Source organism: Oreochromis aureus, linkage group 1 (assembly GCF_013358895.1).
Source record: "Oreochromis aureus strain Israel breed Guangdong linkage group 1, ZZ_aureus, whole genome shotgun sequence".
In the NCBI taxonomy this organism is placed as follows: domain Eukaryota; kingdom Metazoa; phylum Chordata; class Actinopteri; order Cichliformes; family Cichlidae; genus Oreochromis; species Oreochromis aureus.
In genome coordinates, this window is record NC_052942.1 from 28,101,125 (window position 1) to 28,123,208 (window position 22,084).

General features: G+C 38.4%; 1 protein-coding gene across 1 annotated transcript in view; it reads right to left on the reverse strand.

Annotated features, from left to right (window-relative positions):
• Positions 1 to 22,084, reverse strand: part of ush2a (Usher syndrome 2A (autosomal recessive, mild)) — a 217,029-nt gene that overhangs the window by 157,780 nt on the left and 37,165 nt on the right. Inside the window, exons 11-19 of the mRNA XM_039614175.1 lie at positions 21,085 to 21,306; positions 18,083 to 18,176; positions 10,103 to 10,298; positions 8,951 to 9,081; positions 8,323 to 8,530; positions 5,332 to 5,615; positions 4,710 to 4,935; positions 4,416 to 4,553; positions 1,409 to 1,589 (exon numbers count right to left, since the gene is read on the reverse strand). Coding sequence (XP_039470109.1) covers positions 1,409 to 1,589; positions 4,416 to 4,553; positions 4,710 to 4,935; positions 5,332 to 5,615; positions 8,323 to 8,530; positions 8,951 to 9,081; positions 10,103 to 10,298; positions 18,083 to 18,176; positions 21,085 to 21,306 — 1,680 coding nt within the window. The remainder of the gene's footprint in view (positions 1 to 1,408; positions 1,590 to 4,415; positions 4,554 to 4,709; positions 4,936 to 5,331; positions 5,616 to 8,322; positions 8,531 to 8,950; positions 9,082 to 10,102; positions 10,299 to 18,082; positions 18,177 to 21,084; positions 21,307 to 22,084) is intronic.

Consider the following 22,084-nt stretch of genomic DNA (forward strand, 5'->3'; position numbering starts at 1 on the left):
ACCAATTTTCAGCAAAAAAGTTGTGTATACAGGGTACACGGCAAGTTCTGACCCTGGAAATTCTGAATTTCGTGTTTTGTTTTGGTTTGTTTGCGACACCGTGTAACTGCCTTAAATCAGGAAAGAGGTACAACAGTGAGTATCTGCAGCCATCTGTAAAACACAGTGGAAGCTCTGACATGGTGTGAAGCTACATTTCAGTCTGGGGTGTTGTGGATATTAATAAAGTGGATGAAATTACGAACACAATAAAGTATGGTCAGATTCTGAAACCACCGTCCAATAACATGTGGAAAAGGATTCATTTTTCAGCATGGCGATGATCCTTTGGCCTCCCCTGAGCCTGGAATTATTCAACAGCTGGACTCAACATTATTCAAGTAGTGTGCAATCATCTTGACAGAGAATGGAACAAAAGGTAGTGAAGATTTAAACAAGAGTTTTGGATTGTTCTTTAAGAATCATGGGGAACTATTTCTGAAGACTACTTCAAAAAAATACAAGAACTCTTGCCTCCATATTTAAATACTTAAATATAAATACATGCGTTACTTGATATTTAGATTAATAAATCTTTATAGTGGAGAGACCAGGAGAGGATTAACGAGTAATAACTCATGACTTGGCTAGGCTTTTTTTCCTCTACAAGTGTGATACAAAAAAAACAAAACAACCAGCAACCAAACAACACCTGTTTAAATGATAATTCTGGATTTTGTTCATTAATGCCATTTGCAAAATCTGTCTGAGCATCTCTAATTTTCTTTTTGCATCGCTGATATTGCCCACTCAACTCACATCACCAACCCTGCTTTTCTCTCTTATGTTTTATTAGTCAAGTCTTTTCTTCCATGTGATTTTCTTTTCAAGTGTCCTTGCAAAGTAAACTCTATTACTGTTGCTTTTCCTCCCTCCATCGTCCGATCCCTCTCTACTGTGAGGAGATCTCAGCCACAGCCTGATCTCATCCTTTAATGTTTTAACACTGGAGAATACAGCAATCAGGCAAGGTCAGCTAACACACACACAAACACATACATACTGGATCACTAGTCAAACAGTTTGCGCACCATCTATCTGCTGTGACACCCTGTCGAGAGGAACGGATGTGCATGTGCGTACCACCATCACATGGAGGTTAAGTGTAAAGTAACATTTGTGTATAAGTGTTTAAGGTGTGTGTGTGTGTGTGTGTGTGTGTGTGTGTGTGTGTGTGCAAGACAGCCCGCAGGTAGAGACATGAGCGGTAAAGGTCAAAGCAGCTCTTAACTCATGTAAGTCATATGTCTGCCTACCAATCTGTAAACTGTCTTCACAGACACTGCATCTGCTGTTGTGTGTCAATTTGTGCATGAGATGTGTGTGTTTATACAAGTGGTGCAATTAATAGATAAACACTTATACTTACGTGCCCAGACCAGGGTTGAATCCAAAAAACATCTCATGACACTGGTCACAACGTCGGCCTCCCACTGAGGGATGGGCACACACACACTGTCCAGTCTGGCTTTCACAACTGCGATGCAACGCTCCAATGGGGTGGCAGTCACATTCCAAACATATATCCTGATCCGGAGAAAAGTAGTAGCCTGCGAAAAGATAAGTATAACATAAAGTAATGAGCATGCAATTAATTATACACTGCAGTCTTTTGATATGAGTCTGACAGCTCAAGGGTCATTTCCTTAATAAGAATAATAAACAAAATATAGAATAAGAAACTTAATTTGTCCTAAAAATTTGTTGAGACTTACAGCAGTCAAGATATGACTCATTGATACAATAACTAAAAGACCAAAATAGGCAAAGGTAAAAAATTATACTAAAAAAGGAAACATATTTAAACACAACAAAGTGGAAGAAAGCTTGACATACATGCAGTGGACCAGTGTGTCTATTACACGCTTTTCTGTGATATCTGTGCAGGCTTACTTGTTGTTCCTAGAGTATTTAAAAGGCAGAGCCTTAAGTTTTCAGGCCCCTCTTCAATGGAACCAGCTTCCAGTTTGGATTCGGGAGAAAGACACTCTCTCTACTTTGAAGGTTAGGCTTAAAACTTTCATTTTTGCTAAAGCATATAGTTAGGGCTGGATCAGGTGACCCTGAATCCTCCCTTAGTTATGGGAGTGTAGGCTGCTGGGGGATTCCCATGATTCATTGAGTATTTCTTCTTCAGTCACCTTTCTCACTTACTATGTGTTAATAGACTTCTCTGCATTGAATCATACTTGTTATTAATCTCTGGCTCTACAACATGTCTTTTATCCTGTGTTCCTTCTCTCTCCCCAACCTGTCGTGGCAGATGGCCCCGCCCCTCCCTGAGCCTGGTTCTGCCGGAGGTTTCTTCCTGTTAAAAGGGAGTTTTTCCTTCCCACTGTTGCCAAAGTGCTTGCTCATAGGGCATCATATGATTGCTGGGTTCTTCTCTGTATGTATTATTGTAGGTCTACCTTACAATATAAAGCGCCTTTAGGTGACTGTTGTTGTGATTTTTGTGCTGTATAAATAAAATTGAATTGAATTGAATTGAAATATGATACAATGTAGAGGTTAAATCTAAAATGAATGCAGGTATTGTGGTATGAGATGGCAAAGATTTTCTGTATTTGTCCTTGTGGCGGTGTAGTTGAACGCGAGGTTAGAGAAAGTGTTCTGCTGCATGTCCAGAAAGTGGTGCAGAGCGTGGTCAGGATGCATTAATTATCCTCCTCCATTTTCCATAGCCACAGTAATTTAGATGACCTCTGCATCTGCTGACGGAGGAATCCAAACAATGTTTTGACTAAAAAGCAACAGCAATGACAAATTCCGACACCAAGTACCATGTACAAATTCTAGCAGTTAGCAGTTCAACATTCCTTCACTGTAACGTGTCTGGTATCACACAAATTTTCAATCACAGTGAGTGCAATCTCCCCATATTTCTTCTTACTGGTCAGATCAACTTTCTGGAAAGTCCTGAAGCCAGCTATGGTCACACTGGGAATGTGAGGATGGCAACATCTTGCTGCAACACTCCGGAGGCACATCAAAATACACTCAGTGGGTTTTCCTCTGGTTCTAAATCAGCTCACCAACCCTGTTCGTGTTATTTTTCAAACATTTCATATTCCTCATGATGATTGGTTTAACAGTTCCTGTGCTGGAACCCCAGTAGGTCCCTAGGCGGTATAACCGTCCATGCAGTCAGCTATTGATCAGCTATTCAGCTATTGCTTCTCTGTAGCCACAAATGTAATGTAAAAAGAAATTTAAAAAATATCTAGCTTCTTTATTGTTTGCTTAATTTTCTTTTTACTTTTTGAAAATCCACATGATAATGCTTGATGTTTTGTAAAACATCATCAACATTTGTCATTCAAAGACCAGGATCTGCTATTGGTAGATTTAACGTCAAGCATTCATGTCACAATGCATCGAAAATAATCAATCCAAACCTATATCGCCTTTTATTTGTTTCCCAAAAGTTTTTTGATAGAGAAATGCTCCGGTGAGAAACAGAAACAGCCAATGGTAGAAACCCTGTAAGAGCACAATTGTCTGTTGCATATGCCAAACAATGTCGACTGTGATTCATTTTTTTCAGAACTACACTAATGACATCAAAATGTCATTGATTTTGAGCACAACTGCTATCATTTTGAAATAACCACTTGATGCCACTGCTAATAACTAAACTGAGCCACCGTTTGTCATTTATTTGTAATAATATTTAACACAAAACCAATAACTGTGTCTGAGGTTGCATTAAGCACTAAGGTTCCAAATCACAAATCAATTCAGTTTATTTTTCTCAAGGCCGGCCAGATGATAAACAAATTAGATATTCTATTTAGCCACTTGGGCAAGAAATACTGAATGGCTGTCATCAGTTGGCAGTTAAGGAAATTAAAACAGGCAGCTTGCAGGAAAGGAAGTGGAAATGCATTGAAATATCAGCATGATCAGACATCATAGCACAATTATACATCTGTTTCCTTATAACCACAAAGAATGTGACAGCTTTTATCTTTATGTCTACTTCATTATTTATTTATTCATTATTTTTACACATTTCAATCAACACATCAATTACCAACTTGTCATTGTGAACTTAATAATGATATAAAGGTTCTTCTTCACTGACACTATACGTAATCTGCAACCTCTTGTCCTGCAACACTAACCCAAACAGGTGCAGAACTGAAGGATGCTTTTTCCTTCCTTTTATTCGCTGTAATGCTTATGGTTGATTCCTGGTAGAAATAGGGCAGTTCCTGAGTGGCTGAAGAACGCAAAAGCTCTAGGCCTGAAAAACCCGCCCCCCTTTTTTCAAAATTCAGAGTCATTTTACTGGTGAACTTTGATGCTATAGTTATTTGTGAAAGTTGCTTATCATTTTTTATCATTTTTTTCATCCCTTCTTTCGAACTCACCAGGTCGGCAGCTACTGCAGTCCTTTCCATAGCGTGTTGGGATACAAACACATTGACCTGTGGCACTGTCGCAGACTGACCCGCTGACTGTTCCTTTAGGGTGACACATACAGGGTACACAGCCGTGGGACAAACCCTCTAATAGGACACAAAACAACATCAGTAGGGCTGAATAAATTTGCACTTTGTAAATAATTTGTTAACAATTTTGTTTCATTTGAGTGTTTTATTATTGGGTGAAAAACAAATCTGTAACTAATCATGGATTTAAGTTGCAGTTCGGGGTTCTCTTACTCTCAGCGTCTAAAGTCTGGTTATAGTAGTTGTGAGCACAGTTGGTGCACTGCACTCCCTCTACTCCCTCCTTGCATGGGCACTGTCCGGTCTGCATATCACACACACCCCCTGAAACCGTTCCACTGATGTCACACACACACGGCAGACAGCCCAGAGAGTTTCGCTGCTCCAGGGTGTGAAAACCATGACGGCAAGAATCACAGCGACGGCCTTCTACATGTTCCTGAAAAAAGAAAGATGGAACAAATGTGGAAAGAAAGATTTCATACTAAATTTGTAACTCAAAGTATCAGGATTGGACAAAAAATTTGTCAGGAGCCAAGGGTTAAACCGGTCCGTCTGACTCGACACTCACTCACACACACACACACACACTCACACTCACACACACACACACACACACCATAGCAATAATGCATTATTTTCCTTTTTGTGCTTCTACCATTTAATCTATATCAGTATTATATTAATAATCAGAAGATCAAAGCCAAACATTTTACTACAGAAAATACAGAAGTCATAATTTCCTGACGTTTAACTCCAATTTTTGCTTTATAACTACATAACATCATTTTTATGGAAGCCAGTGTCTAAAACATTGTAAAAATGTCATACATGCCTTACACACACACTGCCCTGTGTAAGGATCACAGTCTGTCCCGGGTACTGTCCCCTCCTGTGAGCAGTCGCAGGGGGCACAGGATCCTTCCAGCCTTAAACCAAACAGGCCTCTACCGCATGAGTGACATCGCAGGCCACCGACTCCAGGTTTGCACTCACACTGGCCCCCCTCAGGTTCACAGAATGGACTGAGGGAACCCAGAGGGTCACAGTCACATGGCACGCAGCCGTCTGGGTGGGAAAGGTTCCAATAACCAAACTCACAGTGGTCACATGAAAGGCCTGCGATGAAAACAGGAGTGAGAAAGGGAGATAAAGAAAGAAAAATGGGAAACAAGAAAAAAATAAATAAAATTGATGATCGCTTGTTCACCAACTAGCAGTTAGCACTCCTCTGTTTGCAGACCTTTGTATGAGCGAGTAAGTGTATGTGTCTGTCTAAGCGAGAGAGAGCAAGAGAAATGGTGGGTGAGTGTATAAAACTGCCATCATTAGGGCCAGGCCCTCTACATATGATGGATCACTTACCTAAGGCCAAACACTTAATTTTACTGAACAGAAAATAAATAAATTAAGCAACTACAAGAAAAGAATGAAGGGGGAAAAATAGGAAATGGAAGGATGGAAAAATGATCAAATTAATATAAATATAAATAATAATTTTAAAAATATGATCTTTTGTAAAACAGGAAAAGTTGAGTTATCTTTAAAGGCCAAAAAGAGCAATAGAGTAAAACACTAAATTAACATTTCAGTTTAGTTATTAGTCTTAATTAACTTTCAAATTGATTAGGTCAGCATTTCATTATGCCATTATTAAATATTACTCCTTTCATTCTTTTTGTTAAGTTTATTATTTGCAAGTTTTTATAGTAAAAACAATCTTAGGCTATACGACTAGTTAAACTATGCAGTGTGTGCATGCAGGGCTTATTTGAATACGCCATACGTATTCCATGACAGGCAATCTGTCCCTAAATGGATGCCCGGGGGCAAAGCAGTCACCATAGCCGTTTATAAGGGAGCGTGTGTTCATATGTGGGTGGGTATGAAAGTGTGTGTGCACACACACACATTAATAATAACATACCTGTACATCTGTGTTAATGTGTGTGCGTGTGTGGGACCTATTCTGTGTGTGGCCGACACTTGGCATTTCCCCTGGTCTGCCCATTTTAATGATTTTATAGATATGAATTTATATCTCTCCATATATCATATTTTACAGTAGTGAAATGAAGATATGTGTCAGTGTGTGTAGAGTGCAAATGTCCAACTGAGTGTATTAGCGGTAAATATGCAGGCTGGCAGACTGATGGTTACAAACCTAACAATGATTTGATATATTGTACTCAAGGTAGATTTTCCCCAATAAAAAGATATAATTTATAATGAATCATACACTTATAACAAAAACATCACTTACAAAGTGTTCTCTTTTAGGGCAGTGACCTGACCAACTCACCATTTACGAATCATATTTTCGCAATTAGACTTTCGATAAACAAACAGAAAAAAGGGGGGAAAAAAGAGATCAATAAAAGGGACCGAAAAGTGAGAACATTAGAGAACAGCCTGTGTTAGAAGATATTAGATCAGAACAGAAAGGATGTAATTTTGTTCTGAGGTGTCCACGTGTGCATGTGTGTGTGTGTGTGTTGTTCGAGACATGGCCAGCCCTTTTATCAGTAGCCAGCTGGTTAACAGGCTCATGCATCACCATTTCAAACACTATTATGTACACACTGCACTCTGGCACCTTGTTATGAGTGTGCATGTGTTTCTGCATGTGTGTATCTGAGTCTCCGTGCACACATTTCAATTCCGTCCTTCTGAAGCTTGCCTGCCATTGCTCTACTCAAAGTATCAGCTTGGCGATAATAAATTGCCATAATCAAATCTCATTTCTGAAAAATACCTGTGGGAGCAACCAAACAAACAAGGACAGAAAAAAAACCTAAATGGGTCTTGTAAGAAGGAGTGTGAAAAATACAAGGGGCTGCAGCAGTTTGTTTTAATCAACTTGGCATTGAATTAGAGATTTAAATACCAGCTTAGTCCTTGATGGGTTGCGTGTACACACACACACACACACACACACAAAGAAACTCTTATAATTTACAATACATAGCTAAGCAAAGACAAAAGTGCATGAACACATTCATACATTTTTTTTTTAAAACATACACATAAACACAAACAAACACACACTTATACACATGCCCGCACTCACACACGCAATGTGGACCCTTGATAGCAAAGCTTAGCAATAACCATGATGCGTTGAGTTGAGGAGCGTTGGCCGGTTTTGCATTTCATATGAGCCTGGTCTTCAAAGACACACAGGGGAGAGAGTGAAACCATTTATCACAAAGAGAAGCACGACGGCTGGAAGCACCGCCAGCAGAAAAGCCTGTTTATTTTGGCTGCCACAACAGTTTGGGATATGAGTGTGCGTGTGTGTGTGTGTGTTCATCAGTGTGCATGTTTTGTCATCTGGACCCAGGATACCCACTTCTTTTGGTTTTGCGTACACCTCAATATGCACTCCTATGTATTAATTAAGATGCTGCTACTGGATTATTAAATAACCATCGGAATAAAGAAACTGTTAAAAAGTTATTAACAAAGTTATTAAGGACATTTTGTGAAAAAAAATGTAAATCACAGATTTTTTTTTTAGCTGATATGATTTGCTGTTGTGGTAACATACCAAGGTCAAACGATAGCTGATCTTACCCTTTAATCAGCGTACTATTTTAACTCAGCATTCAACTTCAATGCTTGACTTTCATGAAAAGGATCTAGGAAGATGCCTAAAAAACTTATGTTTTACACCTACACATAAAGAGTACTGTTGACAGAAGCAGCTTCAACAGTCTCCTCTGACAGATGCACACACAAACAACTTTAAACGTGAGATTTTGATTTTCTTTCAAAAACAAGACATTCACTATTTACACCTGTAAAAACTGAGCTTTCTTTTTACCTGTGACATGGGGTTTACAAAGGCACTGTCCTGTGTAACGGTTGCAGCTGGAAACTGCCCCTGTAGAGGTTCTCATGACGCCCATGTCATTGCAGTTACAGGAACTGCAACCATTTGGATTTGAGGCTGTGAGACCAAACCAACCAGGCAAACAGTCTGCACACTGACGGCCTGTTACTGCAGCTTTACAGTGACACTGACCTCCTATCTGAAAGTACAAACGGAGAAAGAGGGAAAAATTTTAATCACAGATTAAAGTGGTAAAGCGGTATTTTACTTTCTTCTTCTTTTCTAATGTTTCTAATATAAATATGAATATTAAATAATAAAATGTAAGTATTCTAAGATTATAAATGTGAAAGTTACGCATTTCAAAACAGAGTCAAGGAACCAAATCACTTCACTTTGCACGGACAGATCAAGGTTGAAGTGAATTTGTATTTGCTGATGCTTAAAAGGTATCACCAAATCAGCGTGCTATTTCCTTCTCAGCAATCGTAATAGGTTTTGCAATGTTTTTTGTAAAATTATTACTTCAAAGAGTGTAATTTATAATTACAATAGTCTTAATATGCACATCCTGTATTGATTATTAAGATTGTTCTATATTGAATGTAATGGTGTCTACCTGCACACAGTCCATTCTGCCGTTGACCGTTCCAGGAGTGTAACAGTCACAAGGCTGGCACACATCAACTGAAGTGGGATCACGGTCCTCGAGCCTGAAAAACCCACTTATACACTGCTCACAGTTCTTACCTGATAGGAAACATGGAGAAACAAGGTGATAAAGGGTGAAAAAAAAGTCAATAGATAAATCACACAGAGCACAAAAGAGATACCTGTGCTGAAAATGTCCAGTTTTAACCATAATTGTTTAAATGGAAAGGTGCTTTTCAGCCTGATGAAAAAATATAAAAAGTATTGCATGATTGAATTTACACATAAGAGGGATTTGAGGCTATAAGACCTAACCAAAAGGGATAAGAATGATTAAATTTACCAGTGTCTTTACATTTATCAGTATCTATAAGGACAAAAACAAAGTGAAATTTAAGACACCCCATGAAAATTAGTAAAATGCATCCACACGAAGAAAACACAGTAAAATGACCTCAGTAAACAAATTCCAGATGACTTCTCAGTATCAACCAATAGTTTTAGGTACTGAATACAACATTCATTTCTTTTTATTTATTTATTTTTAAAGAGAATAAAGTCTGCTTTAGGTTATCACTGGAGTCATCTGATTATACAACTCTAATGTAACAAAAGATACGAGAGTTAAATTGTTTTACTGTTACAACAAATTGTGGGTTTCTCATTTACACTCGCCTTAGCTCTGCTCAGATTAGGCTATGTAATTGAGCAACATCAACATAATGCACTTGAAGGGTGTTTTTACAATCAATCATTTTTTAAATCTTCTACAGGTGTGGGAAAGTCATTTTCCCAAGGGGCCATGTTAGAAACTGGGACTATCGTGGAGGACCACACCAATAATCTTATAAAGAGATAACGTTAATATTGAGGAGAACTGAGTTCTTAATAGTGTGGCCCTTTACAACACTCATAGTGTCTTATCTCGTCCTTTGGAAAAATTAACTGGGTTTTCAATATTTGCATTTGTAAATGTTTTATTGATTCGTTTATATTGAAGAGAAGACAGGAAAGCTGGGAGAAAGACCTGTGGAAGACACTAAACAGCCTTGGGGTGGATTCAAACCTAGGCTTCTGCATTAGCCATACAGCACATAGTTTGCCTTTGCTAAATCTGTACCTGTGGTGTTGTGCATGCAGTTGTCGCAGACACCTCCTCCTCCTCGATAATGCTCATCTGGATGGTCATCAGCTAAGACATCATAATGACAGGAGAGGGCGTGGCCGTGACACTGACAAGGTCGGCAGTTCATAGGCTGGAGCTGATCACCTGACCTGAATGGCTTGTCATTGTAGAGTGGTGCACAGCTTTCGCACTGTGAAGCACAATTACACCGCGTAAATATATATGGATGTACATTTTTGATTTGTGTATGGTGACATACTTTAAACTGTACATATAAGTAATATAATACATTTAATATCACACCCATGTTAAAAAAATAATTTATTAACAGAAACTTGAACCCTACACAGCTGTCATAGCGTGAAAATACATATTCACTCAAAAAGACTAAAAAAAACTAAAACAAAACAAAACTGTACAGAAAAATCATCCCATAAAAAGTGAAATGTTTGCTTTTATAAAACAAAGAGTGATATCAGGATGGTAAAAACTGGAGAAAATAAATGAGCAAGTGGAGAAAAAGTAAAAATTGTAAAATTGAAGGCCCACTGAAATTTTTAATCTAACGAGAGAAGAATAATACACATAATGGCACATAATACTGATGTATTCTCTGCTATATTAGAAATAAAAACACTACATTCAACCACACATAGACACAGACACACACACACACATGCAGAGAGCATAGGGAAATCACTGCTACTAATGAGGAATGACTTGTAACTGCCAGCGCTCTCAGAGTCCCACTTTCATGTCAAAATAAACATACCAAGGTGTGTGTGGTTGTGTGTGTGTGTGATAAAAAATGCATTTTTTTTGTAGCAGAGTGCAGCAGAGGCGAGAAGCAGCAAGTACAAGCCCTTTGATTTTGTTCAGCAGTCAGTACAAATTATAGTGGACAAGGGGGGCTTCAAATGGTGGGATTAAAAATGTATTAAAAAACACAGGAGTTCCTCCCATGTGTGACACATGCAGACCTGCACTGGGCCTATTATGTATGACACACAGAGGAGGAGGGAAGCCAGGGGAAGGGAGAGGGAGGGGGAGAGAGTAGATCAAAATGGGGAAAGAGGTTCCTATTTCGTGCTGCATGCGAGTGAACGGAGTAAAAGTAAAAAGGAACTGAAAAACTGATGGGAACAGAAGAGGAAGCAAAGCCCAGAAATAATCCATAAGCAGGGGACAATGTGGGGCATAAAAGGAGACAAACAACAAGAAGCAATGGATACATGAATAAAATTAATGACAGCATAATTACGACATGCACAAGGTCCGCACAAGGATCCACTTATCAAAAAAGTGCTTCATAGTTCTACAAGTGGCACCATTGCAGTTTGGTGTTTTTGCATTTATTCATTCAAATTTTAGATTACATCTAACAATTAAAACAAATAAATGTTTGCAGTCAGCATCAAGAGGACTGCTGACTGCTTGATTGGCTGATTATTAGCACAAGTTAGTGAAACAGCAAGAAAATTCTCTTCAAATGTGATGTATATATTCAATCATCAACACAGAGAAACAACAAGAGACAAAAAGAAAGAAGTCTACGAGGACACACACAGACACACAACTACACACAGGCAGGGGTATGTCTTGGGACACGTAATTCCACAGGAGCACTGAGCTGTTTGCATGTTCCTGTTTGTTCTGTCACTCTGCCTGCTCATCTGTCTGCCATGCTGTTTGGCCTGAGGTCTATCTGATGTCTTACCTACAATAAGTTCCCTCCTGTACGTTTGTCCATGCTTTTTTTCTCTTTCTGCCCATCTGTCTGTGCTTTCCTGTCTGTCTATCAGCATCTCTATGCCCCAAACCGATTCACATATCAAAGGTACTTTTCTTTCTGCACTCCAAATAGAAAAACCTCACTACATCTCACTCTTCGTCTTATCCGCTGGGGATGAGTCCAAGAGCGGGAGTTTTCCACTCTTCTATCACTCTTTCATTCCTCTTTTTGCCTCCTCTACCTCTGTGTCTCCTCTATCTTCCCACACTTCCTTCCTTCATTTCCCCTCTATCTGAAAAACAAATCACTCTGTACATCTCTCCCCGCTTCCCACCTCTCCCATTCCTCACTCCCTTCCCCCTGTCTCTACTGTCCCCCAACTGCTTGTTCTCATAGCCACAGTGAGTATGTGAGCAGGAAATATTACCATACCAAATGAAAGGGGGAGTTTTTTTTCTTTCTTCTCTTTTCTTTTCATTCAACATTGCGTTACCTTCTCTCTCTCCCTGCCTGCTAATTAGTCGAGGGACTGGTGTTTGGCAGTTAAAAGAAGAGCGCAAACGTTCATTCTCTTCCTCATACAAAAGGTTTTGATGGCGCTCCATCATCTGCACACAGTACTCACAGCAAAAAAAAAAAAGAACAGCACATAAGTAAGACTGAGTTTAAGTTCCTTTAATTCTATTTGCTTTAATCTTTTGCATATAGTCACTGCAATGTGAACCCAAAACAACAGAAACAAGTTATTTACTAATCTAATTGTTGAGTTTGGCATTTCTGTCAGTGAATACATTTTTTTAATCACATGACTCTTTATTGTCATTGTTTTTCTTTTTCAACAGTTTCATGACAGAACATTCATTCCAGCTCAATGCAAAGACAAAAAACAGAGTTAAGCTAAAGGGTGCATGTGTGTGAGTATGAATGAAAGTGTGTGTTTTGGACTGTGAAGCCAAGGAGAGGATAACATCTTATTTTCACTCTTGAATGTTTGGACAAAACCTGCTGAGTGAGGAGACTACTCTAATGGATGTGTGGACATTTAGATGGCCTGTCATAGGCAACTGTGTATGTTTGTGTGTGTATGTATGTGTGTGTGTGTGTGTGTGTGTGTGTGTGTGTGTGTGTGTGTGTGTGTGTGTGTGTGTGTGTGTGTGTGTGTGTATGTGTAAAGCTGCTGGGACAACTCATCTTATCCTAAATGCCATGACCAATTTCACGCTCTCACTGGAAAGGTCGTGGCACTGGCTTGTGTATGTGTGAGCAAATTTGTGTGTACATATCCACGTTGTGTGTATCTAAAGTTAAACCAGTTAACCCCTGTGCAGGTGAAAATCTGCTGCTGAGGCACACTTGAGCCACAGAGATCCTGGACAATGCCACTTAATGTCACTAGCCATCAATATCTCTCAGACACATGGATAGAAACAGAAAAACATGTTCAATGTCCAATTCAGAGGGCACATATTATATATAAATACAAAACACTTCTACAATTTCCAGGATGGCAACTTCTATTCTAATCACAGTTTTTCTACTATGTTTGAGCATATCTGGCATCAGACAAATCTAGGTCGCAGGTTGATGATTGATTTCATAATAATTTCATCACATCTACAGCTGTATGGCTTGAGAGGAGAGAGGAGCGCTGAGCTGTTAACCGATCACCACATAGTGATACATAGTTGGACCAGTGGCAGTGCAAGATGTCAATTGGCTTGGCATAGTGAAATATATTATAGAGCATCTGGCAAAAGGCCTGATCCAAGACATCTTCAACATCCATCCAAAAAAATGGAATTTCAACAGCACACTGAAGGATGTTTTGGGTGTGCTGGTTGATGTGCCACCGCAACATTTTGTGGAAGTTTGGGACAGTGCCTTTGGATTTGCAAACTGAGGTGGTAGTCACCGTTTTTTAGACCACACGTCTCCACCTCCCCTGAGAAGAGTCAACCAATTCACTGAAGCTCAGATTCAGTAGGATCAATTTGCATCTTGGGCATGAAACACTGCTCCAATGGATATTTAAGGGAAGAACACATGTACCTGTGTTTTGTGGACTTGGAAAAAGTTTTTGACCTCATCTCTTAGGGTCTTCTGTGAGGAGTGCTCAGGAAGAATTGGGTACTGGGCCCATTGCAATGGGGCCATTTCAGTTCCTGTATATGTTCCATAAGAAACTGGTTTGCATCGCTGGACTCATTCCCAGTGGGTGTTGGACTCTGCCAGGGATGCTCCTATCCACTAATTTAATTAATAAGTTATTACTTTTTATGGACAGAGTTTCTAGGTGCAGTGAAGAGGTGTCCAATTTGGTTGCCTTAGGATCTTGTTTTTGATTTTTTGCAGATGATGTGTTTTTTGTTTTTTTTTAGATTCATCAATTGACATCTTGCACCTTTCATTGGGGCAATCTGCAGCTGAGTGTGAAATGGCTGGGATGAGAATTAGCAGTTTCAAGTCTGAGGCCACGGTTCTCAGTCACAAAAGAGTAGAGTGTCCAATCTCGGTTTGGAATGAGAAGCTGCCCCAAGTGGAAGTATCTCTGGACTTTGTTCACAAGTGAGGATAGAAGGGAGCAGATACTGAGACAGAGCGGTGCAGAACCTGCAGTAATGCAGAAGGTCTTGATGGCTGGGAACAGGGAGGTCTAGGTGTCTCAACTCAGATTGCTGCCTCCAAATAAAATGGATGGATGCAAGGATTGATGAACTACTACTCTGCACTGTGATCACCTTTTACCAGGTCCTAAATGTATTCAAAAATATGTAGAGGGGGTTAAAAACTAATTGTTAAAGAACATTTTCTTTAACTCTTCCAAGACATACACACATGCACACAGTCATAAAGTTGGTTCACTTGTCCTGAATCAAGTTTGATTTAACCTTCCCTTAATGATTTCAGGTGCCGATAAAAGAGGACGGTTCAGGCAAATTTAATGTTCAAAAATTGAATTTTGAGTTTAAGAACCATTAACTGACACAGGCATTTTGCAAGTTAAAACCAAGTAATCTGATGTACAATGCAGTATATGATATAACTTTCAGATGTGATGGAATCCATCAGTTATGTAGACAAACAGAGACAGAGTGACAGAATGAGAGATCAAGTCTGACACAGAGTGCACATAAGAAAGAATCAAAAGGAGAGTGCGTGTGTGTCCGTTAGTGCACACAAGTGTTTAAGTGTGTGTGAGATGGAGAAAGAGTTTAAGTGTGCTTTCTAAGGCCCCTGTTGATCATCTTGACACATGTCTGAGCATTTCTGTCACTTTAATGTCACTGTGGAAATTCTGCAGATTAGTACAACATCCGTCATGGTGCTAGCCCGATCCAAGTCAACAGAACGCATGCAATATTAAACGCTAATATTCCCCACAGCCTTTTATGCTCCAATATTACAGAGACAGAAGAAAGGCCCTGAATATTCACTCAGAGAGATGACATGGACAGGTTCGGGAAAAAAGAAAGTGCACACAGACTCACACACAAAAAATGACTCTATAAAGACACGTGCACATATAACACACTAATGTATTTCACAGAAGTGTAGCTTCTGTAGAGATTAATTTACATAAAATATATCCATGCTTATTCCACTACATCTCTCCAACACAAAAGAAGTAATGTATGTACGAGAGAAAAGGAAAGAAGCAGCTTGGGAGGATGGATCGACCTGAGACAGGAAGAAAAAAAGGAGGAAATACAGAATGAAAAATGAAAAACAGAGCCAAATAGGAATGAATTAAATACTTAGAAAGTGAGGCAATAAAGAGTGAGAGGGAATAGAAAAAACAGCTGAGTGAAATGAAGCGAAATACAAACAGAAAAAGAAAGAGAACTGATTAGAGATGCATGCTGAGGGAATGTAATTGTTCTAGTCGATTTGAGACATTATTTAAACTGAGACCCGAGAGAGAAAGACAGAGTGTGTGAGAGAGGGAGCGATCGACAAAGAGAAGAGGGCGGAGGTGGGACAGGGACCTAAGAGTGGAACGACAAATGTGGTGTATAAAATGGAGAAAAGAAGGAAAAAAAGGGGTAATTTTTTGTCATAGTCTGAAGATTATGACTGAAGTTTAGGTTCTGTGTGTGTGTGTGTGTGTGTAGAGCACTTTCTGTGATAACTTTTATTTTAGTGTGAAGTTCATGTAAGACTAAAATTATTAAATGCATGCATGTGTGTAGGAGGCTGTCTGTTATTTGAGAGCAAAGTAAAAGAAAGAAATTTAACAGCTGCTAGCTGACAGCTGTGCGTCTTCATCAATGTACTCTGTTGCACATACACACATGCACAGACACACACATGCACAAACTAATGCACAGACACAGGTGTATGAATGATACATAAGTAGTGAATAATGCAGGCTGTCCTGTGCTACAGTGAGGTGAAGCCGTCATATCGAACATTTCACTGCAGACTACAAGGGGTTTTTCTTAGGGTGATGCCTACTACTACCTTACAAGTTGTATTAGCTTCCAGTCAAACTAACATCTGGTCAAACAGTGATGGTTTAGGTCAAACTACTCATTCTGTTACCAGTGTGTGAATACTCACAACGTACTTTCGGTTTCACCTTAAATGATTGGCAACTCTAACCAGAAACACTACAGACTGCAAAAATAAAGATTCTATATTTTACTTAAGAACTTACGTAGCAATTAACCAGCTAACTGCTGTAAGACTTAGTTGATGTAGCATTCCAGTAATTCACGTACACATAAAACCATTTTCTTTAAAATTTTATGAAAACAACTTTAGGCAGACTTTAGGTCTGTTTGTTTTAGTGGATATGAATGAATACACAGTTTAATCATGGCCATAATTATTGATAAAGGCAATTCTCCATTACATATGGTAATGAAATGAAAACTTTTCTAAATGAACTTAAATATCGAATGAGTTTTATCAGTCATCACTATTAGCATTGTGGTCCGCATATAAACAAGCTGGATTTCATTTCAGGCATGCATACTAACGTTTTGATCTCATCTGTTCCATCTGTTCCTTTTCTACTTGTTATCCACTTTTGGTCTAATTTTCTATCATGAAAATCATATCAGTTGCTAACCACTGACTGCTGACCGTTGCTGCCTGGTTTTGCAGGATGTTTCCAAAAAACAAGATGGCTTACTCAACAATTTTCTGAGAAGCATGAAAAAGCTCGACAGTCCCTCACAAACCTCTTAAAAACCATTAGAATAAATATATAATCAAGATAGAAAGAAAAGTGTTCAAATAAATACTTGTGTTATCGTAGGTGTGTGTGTGTGTGTGTGTGTGTGTGTGTGAGAGTGTGTGTGCTTACACACATCTTTCTATAATTTATTAAAGAAGTTCTTTGTCATTATGAAGGAAAGTGCTTAATTAGGACCACGAGGAGGTTTTCCCCCAGGGGATTCCTCTGTGATGAGTGTGTGTGTGTTTGTATGTGTATATGTGCTTTTGAGTTGAAACATGATATATGCTGTGTGCCTGGATCAAATGTAGATATTAATTATTGTGAAATGAAACCCATCCACAAATGTTGCGCCAAAATATGTAGGACGTGTCAAAATGAAATTCTGATGACTTCACAAAGCGGTGGTCCCTCGCTATAACGTGGTTCACCTTTCGCGGTCTCGCTGTTTCGCAGATTTTTTTTTTGTGTGCAATTTTGCATGTTTTTTTTTTTAGTGCATTGTGTTCTGCGTCCTGATTGGCTGTAGACCATTGTCAAACAATCTTGTGCCGTGTCTCCTGTCAGTGCAGAATGCGTTCATCTTGTCAAATTTACATAAATCTTTGATCGCTAACAGTGTGACTCTGAAGTGCTGTACTGTATGTTTGTAAGTTTTCGCCTCAACAAACATAAAACTGTCAACGAAACGTTTTGCACTGTCAAAGGGTGCCTTTGGTTTCATTCTATAATACTGGACTTATTTTTCTACAAAGGTTTAAACTTTGAGAGTGTTTAAACAAGAGAAAAAAGTGTGAAAATGTTCATGCCTGTCTGAGAAAGTGTATAAAATGTGTAGTGAGGGGTTTTATAGCCATAAAACATCTATAATAATTGTAAAAAACAAAGTTGGCTACTTCGCAGGCTTCACCTATAACGGGTTATTTTTAGAACGTAACTCCCGCGATAAATGAGGGACCACTTTACACCATTTATAAAGCACTACCCACAAGGTACGTCGGGTCTACTACTAAAAGAGTAGTTGTGATTTGTGATATAAGAGTTTATGTTTGTTACTTACATTGTTCCCCTTTGTGTGGCTCTCTGGCAAACACAGGCATCTGTATGGTGTCACACTGGTATCACAATGGTCCGCATGGCCGTGACACTCACACCTTCCCAAAGACAGAGAAACATTGAAAATAAACAAACTGAAACTGTGTTATGTGAAACTGTGAAATGTTTTAATTCCCTTATTAAATGTGACAAGAAAAAGCAAAGAAACAACATGGGAAAAGCTCTCCCTCCCCGAACGCTTCAGTCAAGAGCTCCTTAGTGCTACTGGAAAGTTTCCATTCAACATTTATAAATGCCATCCTGAGAATCATTAAAGCAACATAACAGGTAGCAGACACATGCGCACACGTGTGCACACGACAGTCATTTAATTATTCATTCAGATATTCAGCTGCTTTCTCTCTTTCATTCTTCTCTCTGTGTATCCTTTCACCTCTTGCTCTCTTAATGCCACTTTCTGTTAAAAGGTGACTTTATTAATCAAATAGGAAATATATATAAAAGTATCTCTATCATTTCCCCTGACCAAGCCTTTTTATACATTATTTTTGATTTGTGGTAGAACACACTTTTTAGCTTCATTGCTTTGGAGATCTATCCTAAAATAAAATAAAAAATAAAATAAATTAAAATATACACTAAAAAAACTTACCAAAAAATCAAGCTTAATAGATATATTTAAACAGTTTTTTTTGGAGCAAATGAAGCTTGAACTGAGGAGAACTTCCAAAGTAGGATTGCAGTTGGGCTGCACTAAAATCGTAGGTTTCTGTGTGGCAACTTTTTTTTTTTTCCACATTTTGACCAAACAGCGATGTAACCTATCCAGTTTTCTCTGTTGGCATACAAATAAACAAACTTCAGCCTGAAGCCCACCATTTCACATTTTAAAAGCCAATTATCTTGTTTCAAAAACAGCAGAAAAAAAAGAAACTGATGGCCACCAGTACTACCCCTCAGCCTCCTAATAAAACTGAAAATCCTACATCAACTTATTCATAATCACATTCACAAGATTTTCAGAATTCATCGTAACCTTGAAGTCAAGGTCATTGGGATTTGAAATCATCCAAGACTTTTGGTCGAAGCACCTATGGTATCAATTTGAAAATCCTACATCGATTCATTCACAAGATTTTCAGAATACTTGAGGTCAAGGTCAGAGGACAGCGTCACTGGAATTCAAACCCATCTGAGATTTGTAGTAGATGCACCTGTGATATCAACTTGAAAATCCTTGATGACTTCCTTCTTGAGTTATTGCATCCATAAAATTTTTAGAAAACTTGATCTCTGACCGTGACCTCAAGATTTGAACTTCGTCCAAGACTTTTAGTAGAAGAACCTACGGTATCAATTTCAAACTCCGACATTGCCTTGTTCTTGAGTTATTGTATTGCCCACCTGGCTGGGAGGATGACAACAGCCCATAACCCTTTTACAGCTGAGAGGTAAAAACTACAACTAATGCTGGAAGATGAGCAAGCTAAAACTCAAGAAGCTTTAAGCGGGACTCCTAAACCGCTTTCACAGATGAACTCCAAAGACAGCAGAATCAGGTCCATGCACTACGCTAAGTTGCATTTCCTCGATTTTAACACAAAACAGGACATAGTCCATGTCTGATGTGTTCTGACTACTGGAAATACTCTTTGGTTTTAGCAGATGGAAGTGACTTAGTAGAGCATCCAGGAGGCTTGACAAAGGACAACTACTTATTCACTATGGGTTACTTACTCTGTTGTCACTGTATATAAGGAGGAATACTACATGTACTTTACACTTGGAACCTGACAGGTTAAATTCATTTCCAGTGCAAATGACTTTGATATGAATGATTTTAATGAAATGTGTATGTCTGCAATGCACATGTAAAATTGTGGGCAACAGGCACATCTTACTGAAATGTTTTTTATGTTCTGTTCTGCAACACTTGCTGAAAAATTTTGGTTCAAATATTTTTTTGCTCTTCTAATGATACAAAATATTTAAATTAAATAAATACACAAGAAACAATATCCTTCAAATGGCATAGCATACTATAAAGTAACTAGTGCAGGTATATAATAATAGCCAGTATGTTGCAAAAATATAAGATAAGAGATATTTCTTTAATTTCTACAAACAGAGAACAGAAAAATATTGGGGTTTCTAAACTGTCACCATGGTGATAATGTTTCTGTATTTAGATGTATTGTAATATAGGATGGTTATGTCTGTGCTACAATGTAATGCAATACAGTAATCTAAGAGGCTTCTAACATACAGGGCTTAAAAAAGACAACATTCACAAAACACGCATGCTAAAATTATTCCTCTCAACATACTTATTTACTTGCTCTATAAAGAATGATGACAGTGGAGAGATGGAAGAAGAATGAAAGATGTGAGAGACAGGAAGAGATAAAGAATGCACAGATGAGATTTCAGCTAAATCTCTGTTTCTCCTACTTCACTATAACAAGCTACTAATTAAAAGAGCTTAGAGGGAGGGGGAGGGGGAGAAAGAGTTAGAGATGATTGCCTCCTGCATAATCCTATAATTACCACAGTCATGAAAAACAGTCACTCTGTCAGTCTAATGAAGAGATGTGTTCACAATTACTCTCAGAAAGCTCTGCTGAAACTCAGCGGTCTGTGTTTGTCATAATATAAGCTCTCACTCACTTTTACAAAGAAACACTGGGAAGATAGTTAAATAGTTCTTTCAACCAATTATGCCACTTAAGTACGTAAAATTTGGGATGTAACAGGATCACAATTAGAAGCATGCCACTTATAGTAGTCCTCTATATTAATTTGTGAATTTGCAAAAAACATGCTAGGACTTCTAAATTCAGTGTGATGCCAGTTTACCAGAAATATCATACAAATGTCACATTTACCAGTCTTTTAGTTTCTATGCTCTACCAATGATTTACGAATCCATATAATTACTCGGTCTCCATTAACAACGTTCATAAGCAGTCACAGTAGATGCCTGCACAAGTATTTATAAATTTTCACCTGCCACTGATGGTGATTTCACTGATGCCAATGGATCTATGTCGCTGGTTCACTCCAACTGCTCTGGTGTGGTATTGTCCACTCATATGTATTCTGACCTGGGCAGCTTGTACCATCTCCTGTAGGATAGGTGTGTTGTAGAAGTCATTGTAACCTGGCCTCAGGGGTGGCTGAGGGGTCAGCAGGCTGAATGTGATGTTACCTCCTGAGAAGGGCATGTCACTGATGCACATAAACATTACACAAAATTAGAAAAAAAACAACAAGAAAATATTAGATTAATTAATAAAAACACAATCACATAACCCTAATATATATTTGTGAGTAGCTGTATAGATCTATATCTCTAACAAACAAAGCTGGACTAACAAATCATTGATTAATTGATTGATTACATCTACCAGGAAACTACAGAACAGAAACACCAAATTTGGTCTGAGGTCCAAGTAATAGAGTACAATCCTAAAGCTGTTTTCTGGAGAACAGTTACTTCTACATTTTAAAGTCTACAAATCTTTCTGTAAACACTATATGGACACGCATTGGGCAACAGCTCCTTCATCTTTGAATGTCAGTGTTTTAAGTTGTGTTGCCAGCAACACGACAAGGTTTGTTCATAGCAATAAACAAGAAGGCTGCAAGAAAATACTGTCATAAAATTCTAGTAATAAACAATCTACAGTATTTGAGATCCTTGTGGATTAGTAGCAATATTTCAATTGCACAATTGTTTAATTGTTACTAATGAAATAATGAATAACCCAGACAACTGCATATTACTGATATGTAAATATACAAGTATGAAAGAAATCTAGCCTTTACAAAGGAATTGCCAAAATGACAACACAATTCATTAATGCCTAATAAAAAGTCTAATAAAACTTTACATCAAAGTTTCTACCAAAATCATTTTGCGCCACCTCTCATTTGCCTTTTGTTTTTTTGGTGTCTCATCAAGAAAAATAACTGTTTACCTGTCCGTAATGACACGATTTAAGGA